We start from the raw sequence: 25,694 nt of genomic DNA on the forward strand, positions 1-25,694 counted from the left end.
CGTGCAGCCAAGCTAGTTACTTTTTATGCTGGTTTGTGAAAGTTATAAGCTTTTGCAAAACCACTGATATTTGGGAATTGGATAGAAGGAATGAGAGAGTGAAAGATAACTTACCTGGCTATTTTCAGTAGAATTTTACAGCATAGAAAGAGGCCATTCGGCCCATCACCCACCAGTTCTATGAAAGTTATCCACCCAGTCGCATTCCTCTGACCATTCCCTTTAAAATATTTTTAATTCAGATATTTAGCCACTTTCTCTTAAAATCTATTCTAGATTCTCTATGTACCGCTGTTTCTGCTGAGACATTCAGGCCCCTACATTGTCGGAATGGTTGCATAAGTGGTGGGAGGCGGGGGAGGAGGGTGGCAGAGTTACAGACGGGTTTGCCCACATGAGCGTGCGACTTTTCTCCTCGACAGGTTCCAGCCCGGAAATCAAGTCGGGTGGGGAGGAATCCAGAACAGGTAGAGAGCCTGCAGCTGCTACTGGGAGCATGTGGGGAAGGGGGTCCGATCCCCGACTCCAGGGGTCTTTGTATGTGGGGGAAGCTTGGAGGCCTGGACGAAGCACTCCTCCTCCTGGCCCACAAGCTGTCCTCGCCACCCTTCAGCTACCGGGTTTCCCAAAGCCTGGGAATCGCGGCCAGTCAGGGTTCAACCTGCAAAGCAGGTTAAATCAGAGGCTGCTAGCCTCATTAAAATATACTTAAAATGATACTTAAGGGGTTGACTGTGGATGGGCAATGGCAGACATTTAGAGACCGCATGGATGAACTACAACAATTGTACATTCCTGTCTGGCATAAAAATAAAAAAGGGAAGGTGGCTCAACCGTGGCTATCAAGGGAAATCAGGGATAGTATTAAAGCCAAGGAAGTGGCATACAAATTGGCCAGAAATAGCAGCGAACCTGGGGACTGGGAGAAATTTAGAACTCAGCAGAGGAGGGTAGGGAAAATGGAGTATGAGAAGAAGCTTGCAGGGAACATTAAGACGGATTGCAAAACTTTCTATAGATATGTAAAGAGAAAAAGGTTAGTAAAGACAAACGTAGGTCCTCTGCAGTCAGAATCAGGGGAAGTCATAACGGGGAACAAAGAAATGGCGGACCAATTGAACAAGTACTTTGGTTCGGTATTCACGAAGGAGGACACAAACAACCTTCCGGTTATAAAAGGGGTCGGGGGGTCTAGTAAGGAGGAGGAACTGAGGGAAATCCTTATTAGCCGGGAAATTGTGTTGGGGAAATTGATGGGATTGAAGGCCGATAAATCCCCAGGGCCTGATGGACTGCATCCCAGAGTACTTAAGGAGGTGGCCTTGGAAATAGTGGATGCATTGACAGTCATTTTCCAACATTCCATTGACTCTGGATCAGTTCCTATAGAGTGGAGGGTAGCCAATGTAACCCCACTTTTTAAAAAAGGAGGGAGAGAGAAAACAGGGAATTATAGACCGGTCAGCCTGACATCGGTAGTGGGTAAAATGATGGAATCAATTATTAAGGATGTCATAGCAGTGCATTTGGAAAGAGGTGATATGATAGGTCCAAGTCAGCATGGATTTGTGAAAGGGAAATCATGCTTGACAAATCTTCTGGAATTTTTTGAGGATGTTTCCAGTAGAGTGGATAAGGGAGAACCAGTTGATGTGGTATATTTGGACTTTCAGAAGGCGTTCGACAAGGTCCCACACAAGAGATTGATGTGCAAAGTTAGAGCACATGGGATTGGGGGTAGTGTGCTGACATGGATTGAGAACTGGTTGTCAGACAGGAAGCAAAGAGTAGGAGTAAATGGGTACTTTTCAGAATGGCAGGCAGTGACTAGTGGGGTACCGCAAGGTTCTGTGCTGGGGCCCCAGCTGTTTACACTGTACATTAATGATTTAGATGAGGGGATTAAATGTAGTATCTCCAAATTTGCAGATGACACTAAGTTGGGTGGCAGTGTGAGCTGCGAGGAGGATGCTGTGAGGCTGCAGAGCGACTTGGATAGGTTAGGTGAGTGGGCAAATGCATGGCAGATGAAGTATAATGTGGATAAATGTGAGGTTATCCACTTTGGTGGTAAAAACAGAGAGACAGACTATTATCTGAATGGTGACAGATTAGGAAAAGGGGAGGTGCAAAGAGACCTGGGTGTCGTGGTGCATCAGTCATTGAAGGTTGGCATGCAGGTGCAGCAGGCGGTTAAGAAAGCAAATGGCATGTTGGCCTTCATAGCAAGGGGATTTGAGTACAGGGGCAGTGAGGTGTTGCTACAGTTGTACAGGGCATTGGTGAGGCCACACCTGGAGTATTGTGTACAGTTTTGGTCTCCTAACCTGAGGAAGGACATTCTTGCTATTGAGGGAGTGCAGCGAAGGTTCACCAGACTGATTCCCAGAATGGCGGGACTGACCTATCAAGAAAGACTGGATCAATTGGGCTTGTATTCACTGGAGTTCAGAAGAATGAGAGGGGACCTCATAGAAACATTTAAAATTCTGACGGGGTTAGACAGGTTAGATGCAGGAAGAATGTTCCCAATGTTGGGGAAGTCCAGAACCAGAGGTCACAGTCTAAGGATAAGGGGTAAGGCATTTAGGACCGAGATGCGGAGGAACTTCTTCACCCAGAGAGTGGTGAACCTGTGGAATTCTCTACCACAGAAAGTTGTTGAGGCCAATTCACTAAATATATTCAAAAAGGAGTTAGATGAGGTCCTTACTACTAGGGGGATCAAGGGGTATGGCGAGAAAGCAGGAATGGGGTACTGAAGTTGAATGTTCAGCCATGAACTCATTGAATGGCGGTGCAGGCTAGAAGGGCCGAATGGCCTACTCCTGCACCTATTTTCTATGTTTCTATGTTTCTATTTAAATTGGCAACTCGCCTTGTAGGAGCAGGCCCCTTGTCCCGCCTCCGTTAAAGATGGGGTTGGGATAGAGGTTGGGGTTGGGTTAGAGATTAACATTTTTTTCACATCTTACCTGACCCCAACCCATCCATTTGGGGTATTAAAATTCACCCCTCCATGTCAGAAACAAAAACTCCCACTGAAGTTCATGCTTTTACTGATACGAAATTTATGTCCTCTGGTTTTCTTTATTTATCTTTGAATCAACTTTTTTTCTGGAAAAGTTACCTAAAGAAATAATGTAGTAACTATGACTCTGTGGCCTAAAAATGGTACTGGGGGTTTAGGAGGTTATTTATTTGTTCATGGGATGTGGGCATCACTGGCAAAGCTGGTATTTATTGCCAATCCCTAATTGCCCTCGAGAAGATAGTGGTGAGCTGCCGCCTTGAATTGCTGCAGTCTGTGTGGTGAAGGTCTTCCCATGGTGCTGACTTTGTCGCAGCGGTTTGGAAAAACTGAGTGGCTTGCTAGGCCATTTCAGAGGGCAGTTAAGAGTCAACCATATTGCTGTGGGTCTGGAGTCACTTATAGGCCAGACCAGGTAAGGAGGGAAGAACATTAGCGAACCAGTTGGGTTTGGTAGTTTCATGGTCATCATTACTGATACTAGCTTTATAATTCCAGATTTATTTAATTAACAATTAAAATCTCCCAGCTACTATGGTAGGATTTGAACTCATGTCTCCAGATTATTAGTCCTTGCCTCTGGATTGCTAGTCCAGTAACATAACCACTATGCTATCATACCCCGTTATTTTAATCTTAGTTTTTTTTGTAAGTCGATCCATTGTTGCAAATAATAATTTCGTGGCACATTGCAGCACAAGTCAATGTAGCCTGGGCATTGTCAAGGACTGTGTAGTCAGTCCTTGACAATGCCCAGATTCCACATTATTACACTTATTGATGGAGGATACCGTTGCAAATTATTACAGTACTGCCAAATTGTGACATCTCTTGTCCTCACCTGTGCAATAAGAACTGGCAGGACTCTCGCACATTACAGAAAAATGTTGCCCAAACTAGCAGAGCTCACGGTAAGCTGGGTTTTGGAAATGATAAACCTTCAAAAAACATACAAATCAATACTTTCCAGTTGCTAAGGCTCGCGGCACAGGAGAAGAACAGGGGCAGGAGGACTGATAGATCTGGCTAAGATCCACCTCGCCGGATCTGCACTTCTTAGGTACCCAGCGCAATTTTCCAGCAGACTTTTAGCTCCACCTGCTTAGGATGGTGTAATGGTGTAGTGTAATGTATGTTCACAGGTTTGTAGAGCTGTTGACCTTTAATAAGGAGGCACTTGAATTACAGTTTTACCAAAGTAGTTGTCGAGCTGTTGAGTTAATAGTGGCTTAGCCAGTCATGTGATGTTCACAAGACTCATTAAAACCCCAGGCAGTTGTGTTCAGGGGATCCACAATGAGGCTGGTGGTTGTAAGCCTGGTTGATGAACTGCTAATGTGTAGTGTGATTGTTAAACCTTTTGTTAATAAACCAACTAAGCAAAGAACCCATGAAGCAAATACTTACAGTTGGGATTGGGTCAATCACTCCCTATGCCCATCTGGTGGACCCAAGGGAAGTTCCATGAGCAGTGGAGGGGCTGAGGGCTTTATGAAAGTTTTTCTGTACATTTACAATACTGACTTCTGTTTCAAATTTTTGTTGGTATTTTAATGACATTATTTGCATTGCTTTAAAAATGTGAATGTTTTTTCTTTCTCTTAAAAGCATGTAATGTTTATGTAAAACCTAAAGGAACTGAATTTTGCCTACTAATTCACAGGAGAGCCCACTATAATTGAAGCATTACCAAGACTTCAGCAGAACAGATACAGTGAAAAAAATGAAACGAAAATGGAAACTAAAGGCACAGCAAGACATCTAAATGAAAAGTGTAATGGCGGTTAGCAAATCAAGTTTAAATTAGCGATGGGGCCTGTTTAAGTATCACAAAGACCATATTTGAAGGTTGAAGAGGTACAAGATGAAAGAAGCCTTTCCAGGAAGATAAACAGGCACCAGAGCTGGATTGTCCACAAACATTATGTCACCAACCATATCTGCAGGCCCTGGCACTCCTAACTGGGAATGGCCTTTGGGAATAGATCTGTAAATGGTTCCAGGTCAGGATGGAGCCAGTCGGAGAACCATGACATCTACTGAATGAAAACCGCCTCATTGCAGTCAGTCGCCTCCTGCCTGAATCGTTTAGTCTCCACCTTCTTCCAGGTTAACATGGATTACCTGCATTATTAACCAATGTGCTGCCCGCACATGTAACAGACTGATACAGAATTCACATCTTTCTGACTGAAAACAACAACGGCATGACATGGCTGCCCAATCTCACATACCACTGCAAAGGAGAAAAGTAGAGGAGGCATTGTCATCCTGCAGCTCATCATCTGTGTTAGCAGGTGAACACGCATCATGCAGGTAGGTTATATTACAACAATTTTATATGTGAAGGCTAGTGTGTGTCAAAAGTCAGTTATAAATTGCAGCTTGAATGAAGAATGAACACGCATGATAAACAATGAAAGAGCTTTATGATTATGTGTGGGTTTGGCATGAAGCTCTCACTAAATGCGGAACAAATGGACAGGTATCACTTTGTCCCATGGGTACTTGGGCTATCTACTTGATAGTCTGTTAGGTGGTCTTCATTGGCTGTTTGCAGCTCATGTGGGTATGGTACACAGTATTGACCCTGGCTGCCACTTCCTGTCAGGCGTGTTGCACTGCTGTCCTCTTGTGGTGGGGTGGGCGGGGGAGGGAGGGACGCTGTCACGAGTGGCGCGCCACTCAGGATAACTCATCTAAGATACTAGCATCCCTACTTTACCAACCCACCAAACAAGTTTTATCATTTGTCCACAGATTTCACTTCATGTCTCCCCATTTATTTTGCAAACTACATTTTTGCTCCTACAGCTTTAAAAAAAACTGAAATATGCTTACAGCCTTTGTAAGGATTGCAACTATTAAGTGGCCACATCCCTTTAAATGTTAGCCTTTAAGGGCTGCTGACACATGCAATATTCCATTCCCTTTTTGGCAGGCTCCTGGTGCTGGGAGCTTGTTATAAATAAGTCATTAGAGCCAACCCTGGAAAATTGCAGGTGTTTTCTTAGTGCAAAGTCAGCGAGCATTATGTCGAAATATATCAGTTAGTGTCAACTTCTGCAAGATAGCTACAAATTTACTTACTGAGCAGCACCAGATTTCTGCAAGGTTGCTACACAAACTTAGTTATCCCGTAACTAAGAGGGGATCTTATAGAAACATAACATTCTGACGGGACTGGACAGGTTAGATGCAGGAAGAATGTTCCCGATGTTGGGGAAGTCCAGAACCAGGGGTCACAGTCTAAGAATAAGGGGTAAGCCATTTAGGACCAAGATGAGGAAAAACTTCTTCACTCAGAGAATTGTGAACCTGTGGAATTCTCTACCACAGAAAGTTGTTGAGGCCAGTTCGTTAGATATATTCAAGAGGGAGTTAGATGTGGCCCTTAAGGCAAAAGGAATCAAGGGGTATGGAGAGAAAGCAGGAATGGGGTACTGAAGTTGCATGATTAGCCATGATCATATTGAATGGTGGTGCAGACTCGAAGGGGCGAATGGCCTACTCCTGCACCTACTTTCTATGTTTCTATGTTAACTGTTAGTTAGCTTTATCTTTAAGGTGCTGTGCAATTTCAAAGACCTAGCTGAGCAGACAGTGTGCCCCAATAACTTTGCTCACAGATAGCTACATCTTTCCTAAGGGTGTCATTCCTATCAGGTAAAACATTGAAGGAAAAACAGTCAAAAGTAAACCTTTCAAGCATAAGACTTGTCTGTAAATCTTACTTAACACCAATGTTTCCATCATACAAACACTTTTTTTCTTGTTGCAAACACATGCTACCGCTCACTATTAAAAACAACTAAACATAGTCTTGCCTGAAGGGCTTCATGCAGTTTAAGTCATCTCCACACTGTGTCACTTGGTTATCAGTTTGCACATGGCAGGTAGTGCCCACATGATTTGTATCCATCATCAACAATCATCTTTACATTCCTCAGAAAAATCTATTTTGTCAATGGATCAGAATTTCATCTCATCATTATCAGCCATGGCCCAGTGGTAGCACTCTCACCTCTGAGATCATTAGTTTGAGCCCCACTCCAGAGACTTGTGCACATAATCTGAGCTGAGACTCCAGTAAATGCTGCATTGTTGGAGGTGACATTTTCCGAATGAGACGTTAAACTGAGGCCCTGCCTGCCCTCGCAGGTGGATGTAAAAGATCCAATGGCGCTGATCAAAGACGAACAGGGGATTTGTCTTGGCAAATATTTATCCCTTAGTCAACATCACTAAAACATGGTCATTTATCTCATTGATCTCTGGGATCTTGCTTTGCACAAATTGGCTACCACTTTTGCCTTCATTACAACAGTGAGTACACCTTAAAAGAACTTAATTGGCTCTTGAGCTTTGGGATGTCCTGAAGTTGTGAAAGGCGCTATAGAAATGCAAATCCATTTCTTTCATAATTTTTCACTTGTAAAAATAGTGCTCGAAACAGAAAAAGACAACTATAATATTACAAGACAAGGTCACTTTAGGGGCCCAAGTTTCCACACGATAAAAAACGGGCGCCCCTCCAAGCTGGGCGCCCGTTTTTCGCGCCTAAAACGGCGCCGGAAAAAAAAGTCGCGATTCTGGAGAGCCCTGCAGCTCCTTGTCTGATTGGCGCGGCGCCCAGGGGGGGCGGAGCCTACACTCGTGCCGATTTTGTAAGTGGGAGGGGCCGAGTATATTTAAATTAGTTTTTTTCCTGCCGGCAACCCTGCGCGTGCGCGTTGGAGCGTTCGCGCACACGCAGTGTGAAAGAGACATTGGCACTCGGCCATTTTTGTAGTTCTTTGTAGCTGTTTAATTTTTGAACATTTTTTAATAAAAGCACATTGCCACCAGCACTGAGGCTTCCTGCAGCCTTCTCACTGTCTCCTTCCCGCCCGCCGTCTGGAACGGCTTCCTCCTCCCCCCCCCCCGCTGCGTTCGGTCGATCGGGCCCGCACTCCCTCCATCGCGCCGTCTGGAACGTCTTCCTCCCCCCCCCTGCTGCGTTCGGGCGGGCCCACACTCCCTCCCTCCCGCCGTCTGGAACGTCTTCCTCCCCCCGCCCCCCCCCCCCGCCCGCTGCGTTCGGGCAGTCGGTCGGTCGGGCCCACACTCCCTCCCTCCCTCCCTCCCCCCCGCCATCTGGAACGTCTTCCTTCCCCCCCCCACCCCCCCACTGCGTTCGGGCGGGCAGGCCCGCACTCCCTCCCTTCCGCCGTCTGGAACGGCTTCCTCCTCCCCCCCTGCCGTCGGGAACGAACGAACGAACTTGTGATGCTGGCTGAAGCACTTTCACAAAGGTAGGAAGATGGTTTATTTAATCTTTTCTTTGCTTATAAATGTTTATTCGGGTTGGATTTATTTGTATAATATTTGTATAAGTATAAATAAGGATTTATTGTAGAATTTAATGACTTCCCTTCCCCCCCCCCCCCACCTCGTTCTGGACGCCTAATTTGTAACCTGCGCCTGATTTTTTAATGTGTAGAACAGGTTTTTTTCAGTTCTACAAAAATCTTCACTTGCTCCATTCTAAGTTAGTTTGGAGTACGTTTTCACTGTGGAAACTTTGAAATCAGGCGTCAGTGGCTGGACACGCCCCCTTTTGAAGAAAAAATTCTGTTCCAAAGTAGAACTGTTCTACCTGACTAGAACTGCAGAAAAAAAAATGTGGAGAATTGCGATTTCTAAGATAGTCCGTTCTCCACCAGTTGCTCCTACAAATCAGGCGCAAATCATGTGGAAACTTGGGCCCTAGGTGATGTTCTAAAACTACACAGTACACAGATTTTGAAATAAAGAAACAGAACAACTGAAGGCTGATGTGACCACACCATGCAGTGAAATCACTCAACATGTTGCTTGTATTGGGTAAATTCCCCAATCTGGCGCACCCAGCCATGCTCAAAGGGAGTGTCGATCAGAGATTAGGCTACAACGGATTTTCCAACTTGCCCTATCAGGAAATTTACTCTTCGTGCAACTACAACAGAAGGAACTTCTTTCACAAACTGGACAACAATATTATATCAGTTCAGATATTACTGCTTAAAAACAATACTTAGTAACATCAGAGGGCTAAAATTGCCCCTTCTTTTAATGCCCGAGGGCGGTTAGGCCTTTACGACCGGGGGCAGACGGATGGTGTAATTAGTCGGCAATTGCTTCTGGGCCGGGGGCGGTGGAAACCCTTTGTTTCCGTCCCGCCTGGCGCGCCAACCCTTTGTCGGCCACGTGCTGACCCCTTTTCCGCTCTGCAGGGAAAATTGGTCCACGGGAGTGTGGCTACCGCTGGTCAGTGCCACGGACAGCTTCGCGAGGTGGGAAGCTGCCAGTAGCTGGGCGGTGCGGCCCCTCCCTTAAAGGGGAGGGTGCATCGCTGCGGCCGCCATTTTGTTTTAATTGTTGGCCGACTCCACAGTCCACCCGAGAATGGCGGCTGCTGGTTCGGCCAGGCCTCACTAGGCCTCACGGCGTCCTTCCCCTTTAAGTGAAGGGGAGGGATGTTGCTACGTGTCAGCGCGACATGGTACGTCCACGTCGTGGTGATGTCATCACCGCTGCGTTGACACCGCCCCGCTACTGACGCAAACCCACCCCTACACCGCCTCAAACAACGCCCCAAACTGCTGAGAGGTGGTGACAAAGTTAAATATCCAAATTTCCCGCCTCTTCCCTCCGAATTCGAATAATTATCCGCTCCACGGAGGGTAATTTCCCCCTACCCTCCCCCAGGTGTTTAACCAAACAACAATGTATTTTCCTTCCTACTGTTTTTGGAAAGCTGGGTAAAATATTGGAAGCTTCAAATTCAAAAGCAAGAGTCACTGGTGCCATAAACTGGGTTACTGTTAGTGGATTCTCAGCCTCTAACAAGGATATTTCAGTCACACGTCGAAATATGTAAAAAGAGATACATACAATCAATAACACTTAATATTTAATACTGCATGCAGGATTCAAGGTTCCAGTCTTAACGAATTACATATCGTAATGTGTAGATTATGAACACTCCTCAATTTGTGAAATATAACTTTGAAACTGGACAGTGTTGCGTAGATTTATGTCTTTACCAATTCGGCGTTAAGCCTGGGCAGAACACAGAGAAAAATTGGGTAGGGAGGATCGCACACCGGGAACAAAACCCGCCTGGATTTCCTCTGCCCAAATTTCCTGTGTGCTCTGCCAGGCGATGTTTCAAGACAAAAATGTAGCTATGCACATGCCACTCATGAGAGATGGACCTATCACACGAATAACAGAAACACACTTATTGGCCCATTCTTCACATTTCTAGTATATACAGGATTGTTATAACAAAGTAAAAGAGGATTCGTTAAATTTTCTAGTTAATGCAGTCTCTCTACCTGTCTGCTGAGATTAGTACAAATCCAGTTCAACATCAGCATCATGTTAACCTCTCTTTTTCAGTCACAGATATACGGTAAAACTCAGTGTTTAGAAAAACATTTGATGGGGAAAAATGAGTGGAAGTAATGGAAGATAGCTTCGATTACAATAGGCGACATTGTAATACAGGTACCCACTATAGATATGATAATGCTAATTTATTTAGATCTCTGCTTCAGCTTTGCACCTATTGTAAAGGTATTTAAGTTATTGCAGCCAGTTTAAGTACAAGTCACTCTCTTATCTGTCAGAAACCACAAAGTCCATGCAATAGCAACTGCAATTCCAAAATCAGAGCAAATGACATTATCTCAACTCTTGCCAAACAAGTTTCACTCAATATAGAAGCAATACTGATCGATTCCTGTATGCGCCATTCTGCTGTCTATCCATGAAATTGCTGAAACTTGTTTTGAATGCCATTTGTGGCCAAGAGACAGGAGACCTTAATTAAGGACATCAGTGCTCCCATTCCTGGTCATTGAGACTTTGAGACAGCCTCAGAAAGATTTGCCATGCTCCTAAAAGAAACAAAGGTTACCTGACTCCCTGGGCTCAGGCTACAATCACCACGACACTGAAATATAAAATATTTTTGAGTTTGAAACATCCTATTTTTCATTTGTATTGCTGTTTTATGGAACTAGAACTATTTCAATTTCAAAAATGCAACTCTCAAGAACCTGTTTCAACAGTGAATGTCAGCAAGCAGTAAAGAATACCGTTAAATGTTTAAATTTTAGCTCACTACATTTTAAAAGGATCCTAAGCCACTATTCAAGGAAGAGCAGGGTGTTTTCCTCTACATAACAGTGGCTGCACTACAAAAGTAAAGCATTGGTTGTTAGAGTTTTGCGATGTTCTGCGGATATGATAAGGTCCTATATAAAAGCTTCTTCCTAACTGCTTGAATTACAAAGTTGCACATTAATACAACAACTTGCATTTATAGCTCACTTTTAACATAGGAAAAACGTGCCAAAGCCCTGCACAGAGGTGGAATCAAAAAATGAACACCGTCAATGCAGGAGACAGTAAAGAGGAGTGACCAAAAGTTTGGTCAAAAATGTGGGTGTCAAAAATGTGGGTTTTAAGGGAGGTCTTAAAAAAGGAGACGGAGATGAGGAGGTAGAGAGGTTTAGGGAGGGAATTCCAGAGCGTGAGCCCTAGGTGATTGAAGGTATGACCACCAATGGTGGGCAAAGGGTTGTTCAAGAGGCCAGAGTTGGAAGAATTGAAAGCTCGGGAGGCCGGGGGTTGGGTGGGGGGAGGCAGTGTTATGAGACTGGTGGACTGGTGGAGGTTACAGATATAAGGAGGGCTGAGGCCTTGAAGGGAATAATATAATAATTAGCTTATCAATAACCACACCTTTTTTATGCAAAACATGTACGTTGAATTCAGCACAACAATAAGTTCTGGTAGCATTCCACAGTCGGGATCAGCAAGATCGATCTTAAAATGCCAATTCAGCACAAACAAGTTCCTTTGCGTAAATGTATTTAATTATTGCAAGTGTTAATCAGCTTACGTTAAAACTAGGTTTGGAAATTATGCTCTTGCTGTGAAGAATCACTCAGCAAGCTACAAATATCACAATTATATTGTGCAAGCTAGAAAAAAAAGAAATACTGCCTCCCAAAATTTTGTGCATAAGTCACATATTAAGATTGGTCTTGCCATTTGGTGCAAGTTAGGCACTGTGAAAATCTGATGCCAAGCAAAAAAATCCTAAATACAACTTTTACACTGGTGCAACTTATCAATCAGCTTTCACTGGCTTGTAAGTCCACAGTAAGTTGAGGCTCACCACGCGGCTACAGAGAGCTAGCTAAGCTTGCAGGAGTGCATGTTTTCCTGGAAAGCACTAGTACACAGTACACAGGGTTAACGGTGGTAGTGAAATAAATTATAGACAATCACCAACATCTGAATTTACAGTCCAGGGCAGAAAAATGTGTTCAAATTGGCCTTTCCCTCAGCAGCTCTGACAGTGGGTGATCATTCAGCCAACCGAGTTAGCAGTTTGTCAGAAAACCCATCACTCGAACCATGATGTTGCCTGATATTCTCCTGAGTGACAGCCTACTCTGCTGAGTTATATCTATGTTATAAAATATAGCACATACTTCCTGTTTGTCACATGTAACTTCTAGTGTCACAATTTTGTTACTCTTGAGGCTAGGTGGCGCTGTGGCATTATGTACCACAGCACAAGTTGCTTTATTTTCTGACCCCTTAGCCAGAATTTTCACTGTCCGACGCATTGGCAGCAGGGGAGCCCTGACACGCATGGGGAACCTGGAAGTTTCAACAGCACGTTTGTCAGTAGCTTTTTAATTAAGTCACTGTATTAGCATCTGACTTCCGAGTTTTCTGACCAATTAACGCAAGCGGACGTGAAGACAACATGGGTGGGTCTATCAGCTGAAATATTTAAAGGAACCCTGCGAAGGTGAAAGTTGAAGGATTGTCCAGGTGGAGGAACAGAGGAAGAAACTGCATTAATAGAGTCTCAACATGGAAAGGCTGCACCTCACTTAAATGATGCCTTCCTACAGCTGATGCTGAATTCTGTTAAGGGCCCGCAAGGAACTTCTCTTCCCAAAACTCCTCCTCATATGTATTTGCCTTGCAGGTGCACCCATCCCTATCTGTCCAGGCACCTAAAGCGCATCTTCAGCATTCCGATTGCTTGCTCGATGACAGGTATTGTGGTCCTGTGGCTTTAATCGAATCTCTCTTAGGTCTCATTGCTTGAGCTCCTAACGGGTGCCATCAGCCACATCTTCAGGGAGTACCACTTGTCTCCAGCTGCTAACTCTGCTTTGAGGTCTGAAGAGCGCTGGGAGGATGCGAGCTTCAACCCTGTGCTTATCCCTTCTCCTGTGGAGCGGCAGGTCGTTGAGGAGAAGGCTGTTGCTGCTGTTGATGTTTCTCGGGCTGCTGGTGCTGTTCCTCTTCTGAGGTCCAAGGTAAATCTGCATAAGTGACACCCATGCTGAACTGATGCTTGACAGATGGAAAGCGTAGATCAAACTCGGAAAAATCCAAGGTATGAGAAATGATGTTCAAAGTAGTGAAAGCACAATCTCCAAAAGCCTTTCACTGAGGCAAAAAAGCAGGTGTGAGGTCTGAGTACTTATAGGATTCTTTGCTTGTCATTTGGTCTGCCCCTCAATTCGTGCCGTCATCTCGCCTTGATTTAACTGGCGAGTTCCAGGGAGTCCGTCAAACATGTGCACTCAGACTTAAAGCTCAAGTCTGCAGTTAAAGCAGCTCCTAATTGCCTGTTAACAATTTTCAATTGCTAATCTGCCTCTCCCATGGGGGGGTTCTCGCATGGAGCCGAAAGCTCTGCAATGAAAAGAGTTCGTGCCAGCTTCCCAACCCACTGTCAGTTTCATCCCTTTTAACCACCCGCCCACTCCCAAACACACTCACATTTTAAGGTAAAAATTACCCCCATTGCTTCCTAACTCCCACAGCGCTGCTCACCCCAGGCCGGTGGTTCCCGAAGCTCCCTACTTGTCTGCCCTCTCCATCCTGCTCTTACTGACAACATGCCTGCATCCCTTTCCATTCCCATTTCTCCTCCATAGCTGCCTAGCACGATCTCGAAATTCATGTGCCACAGCACCTGTTCTATGTTTCAACTTCTGGTCCCTGCTGCTTCCATCTCGGGCATCATGTTCCAGCCATCTTCCTCCTCTAGCTCCTGTCCCAGCTTCTAATCCCTCAGGGTTATCCTCCTGTCCCCGTTTATCCCACATGGCGGCACCCCAACCCACCTGCCTTGGGTAATTCGCCTGCATCCACTCCATTGCTGTTTTCAGTGCAGACCTTGGGCCACTCACCTGCACCTTGCCTTAATATTCTGTAGAAATACTGAAGTGCCCTCAAAGAATTAAAACCCTGTTCCCCTGCTCAGTAAGGAGACACGGATTTTTCGTTTCTGGGAGGGAGAATGGGACAAAGATTGAGAGAATGCAAGGGGAGAGACAAAGAGGAAATGGGAAGAGTGCAGTGGTGACAGGCGGAGATGTGGAAGGGCCATTGGGAGAAGTGACAGATTAAAAAAAAAGGGAAGCAGCAACAGAGACTGGGAGCAAAGATTCACGGGGGGCAAGAAGGTTGTGCAAAGATGATACAAAAGAAATGTACTCACTTGATATGGTACACCTTCAGGGAGAGACGAGGTGAAAGGCACAGTAATGAGGAGAGGATGATCATGGGGGTCTGTAAGGTGTGGTCATCATGCTGCCAAGCAAAGGATCGAGATGGGAAAGAGCATAGGAGGGAGATTATACTGATCACAGTAAGAATCAATGCTCAGAAACAAGAGAACAGGGAGGACGCAAGGGGTAATAAGCTAGAATTAAGGACACCATTCCATGCAGCTGATCTTGGTGCCAAATTGTAGGGGAGACGAGGCAAAGCAGTGAGTGCAAACTGGGGCATGTGCAGGCAGGGTTGAAACCAACAGAGACACAGTGGGGGTGAAATCGGTCTTGGGTCATAGCGCAAAACAGGTAACAGTGAATCAGCAATCCGTTTTACACTCTGCTTGGTAACAATTTCCATTGAAGTCGATGGACATGAATGTCCAGTGGAGTGGAAAATGGGCTGCCAATTCGCTATCGCTTGTTTTGCTCTGATGCCTAAGACCAATCTCACCCCCAATACAACAGTGATTGTGGGTCGTGGGGAAGGAATCACCAAATTATAAATACATTCGAAGCAGTTAAGCGCTTTATCTCTCCCCATCCACGTCCCACCACCTCCTATTTAAAATAAGGAAAGATTACAGATGGAATAGAAGATCACAGAGACAATCACAGCAGATGGAGCAAGAGATAAAGACAAAGAATAGATAAAGAGAGAGAGAGAAAAGCACCAACATTACCTGGCTTAGCAGTGCCATGGAGATCTACTAGTTTATATTAAAAACTATCCTTTCTTTCTGTGCATCCTTGCAAGGCTTGAGAGCAAGACCGTTATCTCCAAGGTTTCAATAACAACGCCTGCCTTTGGTACACACTTGTGGTGGGTTATCTCCCAGCTGCAGCCTGCTTCCCAGTTTTTGTTAATTTCTTCTGGCCCAAGGATTTCTCCATAATCTCTCCTTGCTCTTTGCTGAACTAATAGAGCTGTGAGTTAAAGCTAAAGAATTTTCCTCTGCTGCAGTCTTTTTAAACTCCTTGCTTAATAAATAGAAACGATGTTTCACATTAGAAGGTGTCCAGGCTAATTTTATAATATCTGTTTAACTGAAATCTTACCATCTTCATTGTTGGGAAGAAGCAAAAACAATTCTAATGTCTCTGCAAGCAAATGAAATATGGATGGGTTACAGAGAAGGGGGGGCAGAGACAAACCCTACTGCTGGCGAAAGGGAGAACTTGCTCTGGATGGGGTGGAAAGAGGAACAAGAACATGTGTGTGGTGTTGGGTAAGAGAGAGGGCGAGAGGCTACATTAGGAGTGAGAGGCAGGGAGAACCTATTGTGAGGGAAGGAGTGAGATGGCAGCCTTATATTTAACCTGGCCAGCTGGATTTCCCAGGCCTCGGGAAACCCGGCAGCTCGAGAGGCGAGGACAGCTTCGGGGAGAAGTTAAGTGCCTTTACAGCACTGCATGTGGACCATGAGGAGCAGGAGTACTTCCCCCTTTGACCCCCCAAGCTTATCTTCTTTCCTTAGATCGGATGCCCCTATCAGACCCTCCTGATCATGCATCCTGCTCCGGAGTGCTTCCCACCCGACTGGAAGCCAAGCCTGTCGATCAGGCTGACTTCCAGGCGGAGAACCTCGTAAAGAACAAAGATGCATGCGGGGAAACCTGGACTCCTGGGCTTCCCGTCCAAAACTCCGCCACCCCGCTTATGCAACACTCCTCTGTCATGATCGGGACGAAAGATACTATTTTAATTTTTGCCTATGAGCGACACCACAGAAGGTTAACTAGTTTATATTTAAATATAAATGTATAGGATTATGATGGTGTATTACTGGCTGCAATTCAGGATGTAAAAGGGAAATAGCTCACTGCTAGACATCACTGTTACTCAGGAAATAAAATATATCAAATGCTAAAAATATCTAATTACCTTAGTTTCTCAAAATAATAAATATGATTACTTATCACTCTGAGGGTGAGCAAACCACCTGTGATTGGGATTTTAATTTTGCTTTAACTGTAGCTGACCCCAACCCACTGAAATCGTAGGCAGATCCAAACAAAGAATATCCCAAACAAAGAGAGGTTAAAACGAGAAGTGTTACAGGAACCATAAACTGAGACAATTAAAGTGTGACCTGTCCAGGCTATTCTGATCAAAATCGCTATGTTTGAACATCTTTGACTTTGGCCAAATAAATTCCTAACTCTTAAAGGCAGAGCGGCGGAGCTTTGGGCACAATCGGCTATCCGGCCGCAAATCCCGCCCAAAATTCCGCCCGTTTTGAGAAATGTTTTTTTCTTAAGTTTCCTCAAACTCATTTGCATGTCACCGAACATAAAATGAGCCATGAACCAGTGCAATCGGGCAGCTTTTTGGAACATAGTTCAAAAGAAAAAAATTTGCTTTAAAAATATTCCTTGATATATATGAGTGGTAACTTGGTGCAGTTGGATTAATACAGCTGAAAATGGGTTTAATCACAAAAAATAAGCATTTTCACTCACTGTGTCAATCCACCACCTGTGAGTAACTGGATTTTAATTGACTGAAAATTATAAAAAAATATATACAGAACCATTTTCTAGTTATATTAGGGCACAGTAACTTTGAAAATGTCCCTATTAGTTTTCTCGCACCCAAAAGAACCAGCTTAGTTTTTGGCACCTCCTCAAAGGCATGCAAACAGGTGCAAGTAGCGGAAACTCCCAATGGTGATTCATTCATCCTGGCGGCGTGACCAGTTCTGCTGGTGCGGCCATCAGCTAGCACGATGCTTTTTTAAACTAGCGCAAAAGGTCGCGGAAACCCGATTTGCACTGAACGCCATTTGCATTTAAAATCCCGTAATCTTTTGCATTGCTTTTGATGATTTTGGGCGAATTACGACGAAATATATCAGCGCAACTGAGCAGAAACGCTACCCCCATACGCTTTAGGTAGCATACCAGTTGATTTGTGACATGGCTCTTGCCTACCCAAGCTTATTTTAAGGATCAAAGTAATTGTTCAAACATAAATGCAGACTCACAGGTTGTAGTACTGACAGAAGAGTGTGCGGTCGGCTCCACACTGCAGGCTGGTAAATTCTGCCCCTTCGCTTCCATAAACACATAAAAATGGGGACAGCAATGATCACACATGCCTAAACTCAGGTTTTTTGCTCCTTAAGCAGATATCTTAAACACTCTACACAAGAAAGTGGAACTATTACATTGTTAGTAGTTGGCTTTGGTTGTTTACCAAATCCACGTACAAACTCAAATGGTACATGGTGAAACCAGAGTATCAGTGTGACTACACTACAACTTAAATCCACTAACCAGACAGAGCCTTTACAAAAAAAGACAGGACTAGGCCACTTAACACAGTAATTACAGACGTAGTCTAAAGGATGGCTGCTTAATGCAGGTGCAGATACTATCTAGTTCAATTGGAAACCTGCTGGTTTTGAGAAGCATTTGCTATCAAATCAGGATCAGAGGAATAGCATTCATCAAGCTTAACTCTGTAAACTTTCCGGTTCTGTGCAATGTGTTTTGTTAGTATTGAGTATGCCTGATAAAACATTGCGAGATGCTACTGTTTTGGCTGTGGAAAAAGTGCATTCCCACAATGCCCTGCACCCCACCCAGCAAATAAACATTTATAATCACTCACAATCTTAGTTAAATTATTTTAAACTTAATCAAACAAAAAAAAGTACAAGAATGAAAAGACTTAAAAGGCAGCTGTGGGTTCTGTTTGTTGGAAGAGGCAGCTCCTCTCCATGTGCTCCTTATAAACATGTTTCCTCCATATTCTTTTCTTCTGATGGTCCCCGAGGTTCAAACATTAATGGCATGAGCATGCTTCTTGCAGAGAGGCTTGTCTTTTTTGGAATAAAATGGCTGACCCTCCAGGTTCACATGACACACCTGAAGAAAAGACAAATTCCAACAATGTTAAAGGCCAGCCACTGGATTCAAACTGTAACCATCACAGGCCAAGTTACAAAGTGTTTTATCTGAATACCTTGGTCTTGTTACTGAGGTGGTTAAACAACCAAAATCATGGCTAGAGCCAGGACAGCACCAGTTTTGTTTTCTTTCCTTTAGGTTTTCCCATCCGAGAGGAAGAATAGGCAGCCTGATTACAGGCATGTGCCAGTAGTATTCTTTAATTAACGTCAGGAAGTATGCAAAAGCAGTTAAGGTTGGCCTTTCTTTCAGTTTTCCTTCTATACTCATAGGAATGCACTTCTATCCACTCAGCTTCTCCCACACATGGCCCTGGTGCATTTTGACATCTTGTTGTCTTGTGTGATTTTACATTACTATGCACTGGGAATGTTAGCAAATAGCATCATATCGTTTATTTGTTCTATAAAACTGCTAATTTTATCTCAAAAAGGCTAGCGGTCTGCTCAAAGAACCTGTTACTTCATACGTACAGCACACACGAAACAGGTGTCATGCCAGGTATATCCCAGTGCTTCAATGAACTTGTCTCCAGCCTCCACAGGGAAGTCACAGCCATGGCACTTAGTGCTGAAGAGAGCAATGTAATCTGTAAAAAAGACAAGAACCTCTCACTTCAGTATTTATCAGCAAGAAGAAACAGAAGAGAAAGAAAATGGGCTAGAAATTGGCTATCGCCTCAGTTAGAACACTAAATTTTGAAATGTTGAAAAAGTAGTGCCAGGCGCTAATCATTCTCTTCTCCATCGATTTTCAGTTTTAGCTCCATGAGGGAAGTGGAGGGCTAAATCAGGCGCTAACCACTTCTCTTAGGGCGCTAAAGTCCAAGAGCCCGAAGAGGGTCGGTAGCGGCAGAATGCTAAACAATTTTGAATGCATTGATCACGCCATGAGAAGCTGCTTCCCTCGCTTAAAGGAAGGGCCGATGGTGCTGCACAAGCTCGTTGTCAGCAGTTCTGTTTTGCAACGCAATCTGTGCGACTGCCATTACAGCCCCAAACACTCTCTCAAAGTGGAGGGCTGGGACATCTTGCACCAGTGAAACAGGGAAAACGTTGCGCCAGCAACAGACTGGTGCAAATATTAAAGGTTGTGCCAGCTGAAAACCATTCCCTTTAATTACCACTCCCCAAGCGGCCAGCCGAGTACACACGCCTCCTCTTGCTGGCGTTGTCGGCGATAACGAGGTGCTGCTCACTTCATGACATCACAATCTGCGAGGCACTAGAGGCCCAGGCGGCCGGTCGCTAACCCCATAGCGCCCTGTTAGTGCCCCTCCCCCGGCACTAACGGGAGAGGCTAACCTACCGAATTTCTAGCCCAATGAAACATGAGGCAAATCAAAAATTTAAATAAATAAAAGAAAACTAAATACTAAAAGTATGCCTCAGTCAATTAATCTGGCAATGGAGGAATGTCCTCAACAACAACAACTTGTATTTATATAGCGCCTTTAACGTAGTGAAACATCCCAAGGTGCTTCACAGAAGTATGCGATTTAGAGGGAACATAAGGAGATAACATTCTGGAATTGGAAAGTTACAATCAGCAACGCTTTAGCCATGTTTCTACATGCCAAAATTATCAGTATCCACATTACTACATATATGTCTGATTTCAAAAACTTATTCCTGATGCTGTTTGTTTTTTATATAAAAATATTTAAGCCCATCTTTAACACATTCTTTATCCTGCCTTTGTACCTTTGTCTTCCCATACATAAGAAATAGGAGCAGGAGTAGGCCATCTGGCCCCTTGAGTTTGCTCCACCATTCAATAAGATCATGGCTGATTTGCTACAACGTAGCCAAATGCTTGGATGGTTCACCATTTAATTTTGGTGAACCAAAGGATCTATTTGGCGGAGAGGTGGTATTGAATTTAAACGGGATGTTTTACCGGGTGGTGTGGCTGCACAGCACACTGGAAGTTGGACAAACGGACACTAGCACATGAGACTTGCGGTTCTCGAAAGGCAGCAGAGATATTTTGTGCAGAGGGAGAGGGGAGGTCACGATTGAGGTAGTCGTTCATGCCTGGAAGGAGTATGTTTGTTGGGATCAATAGCCTTTTCCTGTTTCAAGCTTTCTTGTATTCTTAGAAAGGGTTGCAGATTATGCAGCCTGAATCAGCATGCTCACTCCTTCATTCTCATTATGCTGCCACTGTTGCCTTTAGTGTGCTTGTCCCAAGAAGGTGAGGAAACAGTTTTGACAAAAGGATCTCTTAAGAGGGAATATTTCCTCCATATGTTGTTTGCAGCGAAATCATAAACATACCCTTTTAAAACATATTTGTGACTTCGCTACAAATAGCATGCACAGAAAATAATTCTTCTCTGAAAGCGATATTAGTAAGTTAGCTGACGTACACTCACTGCTTGCTCAACGTATATGACTCACTGACAGTAATCTATTGCCTAATAATAGACACATCCACAGACACTGCACCCAAAAACAGGTGTGAATATTCACAATTGCTCACTAGCCCTAGGCTACCAAAGTATGAGTCAGGCTATGTCTATTTCAGTTATTAAACACTCTAACAGCCCTGTTTGAACTTTCCTGAACAATAGTGCTTAAATAACCAGACACGTGCCTTTTCTTTTAACCGTGAGATCAGGGGGCCGAAATTGCCTCTTTTTGTAAGGCCCACGGGGTGGTAAGGCCTTACTGGGGCAGGCAAAGGGGGCGACCCATCTGCAATTGGGCCATAGATTTGTTCTGAGCTGGCGATAGATATATCTCTTCTAACTTCCAGATGAAAGTGAAGAATGGGTAGTAGGCTAAGATGTTGGCAGAGGGTTAGTTAGTATCTATGGCACCAAATCTCAGCAGGAGTCAGTGCCGATGGTGGGGAGCGGTAAAGGGAATAAAATTGAGAAAATAAATGTGTGTTTTAGCATTAAGTGCTATTATCATTTCATCACTCGACTTCGGAGGGAGCTGTACCTTTTTCACAGTAGGGCTCTCCATCTTCCATGTGGAAAAGGCTGTTGCCAAAAGATTTCCCACAGGCAGCACAGACAAAGCAGGTGGTGTGCCAGGTCTGTCGCAAGGCGTGCATTACTTCCTGCAATGGAGAATGGACAACTGATCATCAAACTGAAGAATGCTGCTCTCCAAGGTTATTGCAAACTTGGCTGAGTATCACTCAAAGAAAATTAAAATTTTCATTCATTCCAAGCAATTTCCCGGTCAGGTAAGCGTAATGCCTTATAGATTTATAATGGATACTCTTACAGAAAAATCTAGCACAGCGAGAAATGGCATTTGCTTGAGGGCAGGACTGACGGAAAGGGTACCTTTACCAAGCGACTCTACCTGGATTAACAGAAGGGGTGGACCTACTGACATTGCCTGAATTTATATTACAGGACTAATGTATGCACCTGTGAGTATGCTCACAGGTTTGTAGAGCTGTTGAGGGAGTGCCGATGGTGCAGCGCCATCAGCATCTGGTGTTGAGTTGGTGTGACGTCAGTTCGAGTCGCGATACTTACTGGTTTTTGGATAGCTGAGGATTTGAGCGGAGCCTTTAAGAAAAAATTGCCGGTTTTAGTGTCCCCCTCCCCTTTTATAGGGGGCACTTGTAAATTATGGTTTTACTGCCAAAAAACCCCACAAAAATCACCAAAAAACCCCCAAAAAAAACAACAAAAAAGGGCACATGAAAAGTGTTTGGAGTGTCCCCCAGATCGGGGGGCACTTGATTCAATGTTTAATTTTGTTTACCCCAAGAAGAGTTGTAGAGCTGTTGAGTTGGGAGTGGCTTAGCCAGTCACGTGATGTTCACAAGACTCAATAAAATCCCAGCCAGTTGGGTTCATGGGGCCCATGATGAGGCAGGTGGTTGTGAGCCTGGTGGATGAACTGGTAATGTGTAGTGTGATTGTTAAACCTTTGCTAATAAACCAACTAGTTCTTAATAACAATGTGTTGCAATGAATTCTTAAGCAAAGAAGCCATGAAGGAAATACATTACAAGAACCACTTCAACCAGAGTGCAGGATGGGGGCTGGCTAGGAGACCATTGGAATAGTTGAATCTGGAGTTTCCAAGGCATGGATGAAGTTTTTAATAGAATAATTAATGAACGGAACTCTGGAGATAATCGGGGTGAATTTGCTCTTCGACAAAAGTGCAAAACGGGCAATAGTTACATAGGATTATACAGCACAGAAACAGGCCATTCAGCCTAACCAGTCCATGCCGGTGTTCATGCTCCACTCCCATTCTTCCTCATCTAAATCTATCAGCATAACCCTCTATTTCGATCTTTCTCATATGCTTGTCTAGTCTCCCCTTAAATGCATCGATACTATTCGCTTCAACCACTCCCTGTGGTAGTGAGTTCCACATTCTCACCACTCTGAGTAAAGAATTTTCTACTGAATTCCCTATTTGATATTTTGCAGAATATCTTATATTGATGGCCTCTATTTTTGATCTTCCCCACAAGTGGAAACATTCTCTCTGTACCTACTCTATCAAAATGTTTCATAATTTTATAGACCTCTATTAGATCACCCCTCACCTCTTTTCAAGAGAAAAGAGACCCAGCCTGTTCATCCTTTCCTGATGGGTATAGCCTCGCATTTCTGGTATCATCCTTGTAAATCTTTTTTTGCACCCTCTCCAATGCCTCTACATTCTTTTTATAATATGGAGACCAGAACTGTACAAGGTAGTCCAGTGAATTGACAGCTCGTTTTATACCCCACCCGATATTCTTTTCCATTGACTTCAATTTACTACTGCTCGTTTCGCTCTTTTGCTGAAGACCAATTTCACCACAACTAACGATAAGGGATGGTATAGGAGACACAAGAGATTCATTCTATGGTGGTATGGAAGTAACTCTACAGGGGATTATATCTCCATGGTACATGATATTGCACTGTACCATACAGGCTGGGAAGATTCCACCTTCAAGTCCAGTAGTGTTGTGAATGAGCTGATTTCTGTCATGATGGGGTACTACAATTGGCGTTGTTGCCCTTTGGGGGGAAGTGAGCTGCGATTCTCATTCTTGGTCATTATTCACTAATTCCTACTGACTGTCTGGGCCCAAGTTTCCACATGATTTGCGCCTGATTTTTAGGAGCAACTGGTGGAGAACGGACTATCTTAGAATTTGCAATTCTCTACATTTTTTTTTCTGCAGTTCTAGTCAGGTAGAACAGTTCTACTTTGGAACAAAATTTTTTCTTCAAAAGGGGGCGTGTCCGGCCACTGACGCCTGATTTGAAAGTTTCCACAGTGAAAATATACTACAAACTAAAGTAGAACGGAGCAAGTGAAGATTTTTGTAGAACTGAAAAAACCTGTTCTACACATTAAAAAATCAGGCGCAGGTTACAAATCAGGCGTCCAGAACGAGGTGGGGGCGTTGGGCGGGGGAAGGGAACTCATTAAATTCTACAATAAATCCTTATTTATACTTATACAAATATTATACAAATAAATCCAACCTGAATAAACATTTATAAGCAAAGAAAAGATTAAATAAACCATCTTCCTACCTGTGTGAAAGTGCTTCAGCCAGGAAGAATGGTGCAGCAAGCCTCACAAAACGAGGTAGCCGACCGAACGCGGGCGGGGGAGGAGGGAGCCGACCGAACGCAGGCGGGAGCCGACCAAACGTGGGAGGGAGGGAGCCTACCGAACGCGGGGGTGGGGGGGGGAAGGGAGGGAGGGAGCCGACTGAACGCGGGGTGGGGGGGAGGGAATGGTGCCGTTCCAGACGGCTGGCGGAAAAGAGAGAAGGCTGCAGGAAGCCTCAGAAATTGAGGAGCCATTTCCCGACGGCAAAAGGGGGAGGTCGTCGGGAAACGGCTGCCTCAACTTTCTGAGGCTTCCTGCACCCTTCTCACTGCTACAAGAAGCCTCTGTGCTGATGGCAATGTACTTTTATTTAAAAATGTTCAAAAACTAAACAGCTACAAAGAACTACAAAAATGGCCGAGTGCCAATGTTTTTTTCACACTAAGCATGCGCGAACGCTCCAACGCGCACGTGCAGCGTTGCCGGCAGGAAAAAAAAACTAATTTAAATAGTACCCGCCACCTCCCACTTACAAAATCGGCGCGAGTGTAGGCTCCGCCCCCCTGGGCGCCGCGCCAAGCAGACAAGGAGCTGCAGAACGCTCCAGAATCGCTCGTTTTTTTTCCGCCGCCGTTTTAGGCACGAAAAACGGGCGCCCAGCTCGGAGGGGCGCCCGTTTTTTATCATGTGGAAACTTGGGCCCTATGTGCGGACATTAAGCAAGGACAGGACTGTGTTTGGCTTTGATGCTTCCAGGCTATAGGTCAGGATGTGGCTGAGGTACCAGGGCATCTGTGAGCCAGAATCTGTCATTGCTTTCCAACTGGAAATAATTGGAATAAAATAAAGGTTTACTCCTTATTACTCCATTTCTTTACCAACTTACTAGTATTATATTGTAAGTGCACATAAAATCCTTAATGAGCAAACTAAGAGGGAATTCAAAAGGCTCCTCAATGATTTTATCCAATGAGCAGCAGAGCTCTACAGATCAGGGAGCTCCTACGTTTTAATTCCCTTTCTGTCCTGAGTTAGCTGGGGTGGTAGTAGGGTCATTACAATTGGTCTCAGTGCCTCTGGAATAGGAAAGGGTAAATCAGCCATGCTTCCTGCTCCTGATACTATTCAGGAACCTCTGCACATACACAATTATCTGTTGATCCCGAATGTGCCTGCAGTAAATAAATGAAGCAAATTTGGCAGCAAGAGAGCCAAGTTGTATTTCAGAACTGCTTCCAATGTTTGTGGTTCTATATTATCATACTCTCCTAATTGTTGAATTCAATGTTGAATTCCTCTCCTGATTAGATGCTACCACCTATTTGTGTATTCTTAATACTGTTTGCTCTCAAGCCTTCACTTACCCCCATGATCTTTGCATTACACTTGGCACAATTTGGAGCAAAGAACTCCTCGTAGCACCGTTCACAGTAAATATTGTTCTGCTCTTCTACAAATCCAGTATCAACCAGTGAGGTCTTGCAGTAAGCGCAGTTAAACTCTTCTGGGTGCCAGGAGCGGCCCAAGGCCACAAGAAAAGGACCTCTGAAGACAGAAAGAAAAATATAATATATA

The 25,694-nt window shown here is 44.3% G+C and overlaps 1 protein-coding gene and 1 long non-coding RNA gene across 2 annotated transcripts in view; one reads left to right on the forward strand and one right to left on the reverse strand.

The window, feature by feature from the left end:
- Positions 1-25,694, forward strand: part of LOC139234931 (uncharacterized) — a 91,256-nt gene that overhangs the window by 27,274 nt on the left and 38,288 nt on the right. Inside the window, exons 6-7 of the long non-coding RNA XR_011588367.1 lie at positions 4,695-5,347; positions 10,457-10,564. This is a non-coding gene — a long non-coding RNA (uncharacterized lncRNA). The remainder of the gene's footprint in view (positions 1-4,694; positions 5,348-10,456; positions 10,565-25,694) is intronic.
- The window catches only part of ldb3a (LIM domain binding 3a), a 185,883-nt gene continuing 178,465 nt past the window's right edge, over positions 18,277-25,694 (reverse strand). The window contains 4 exon segments of the mRNA XM_070865843.1: positions 18,277-18,531; positions 19,047-19,162; positions 21,525-21,645; positions 25,484-25,664. Coding sequence (XP_070721944.1) covers positions 18,442-18,531; positions 19,047-19,162; positions 21,525-21,645; positions 25,484-25,664 — 508 coding nt within the window. The 3' untranslated portion in view covers positions 18,277-18,441.

Source organism: Pristiophorus japonicus, chromosome 22, assembly GCF_044704955.1.
Source record: "Pristiophorus japonicus isolate sPriJap1 chromosome 22, sPriJap1.hap1, whole genome shotgun sequence".
Taxonomy (NCBI): Eukaryota; Metazoa; Chordata; class Chondrichthyes; family Pristiophoridae; genus Pristiophorus; species Pristiophorus japonicus.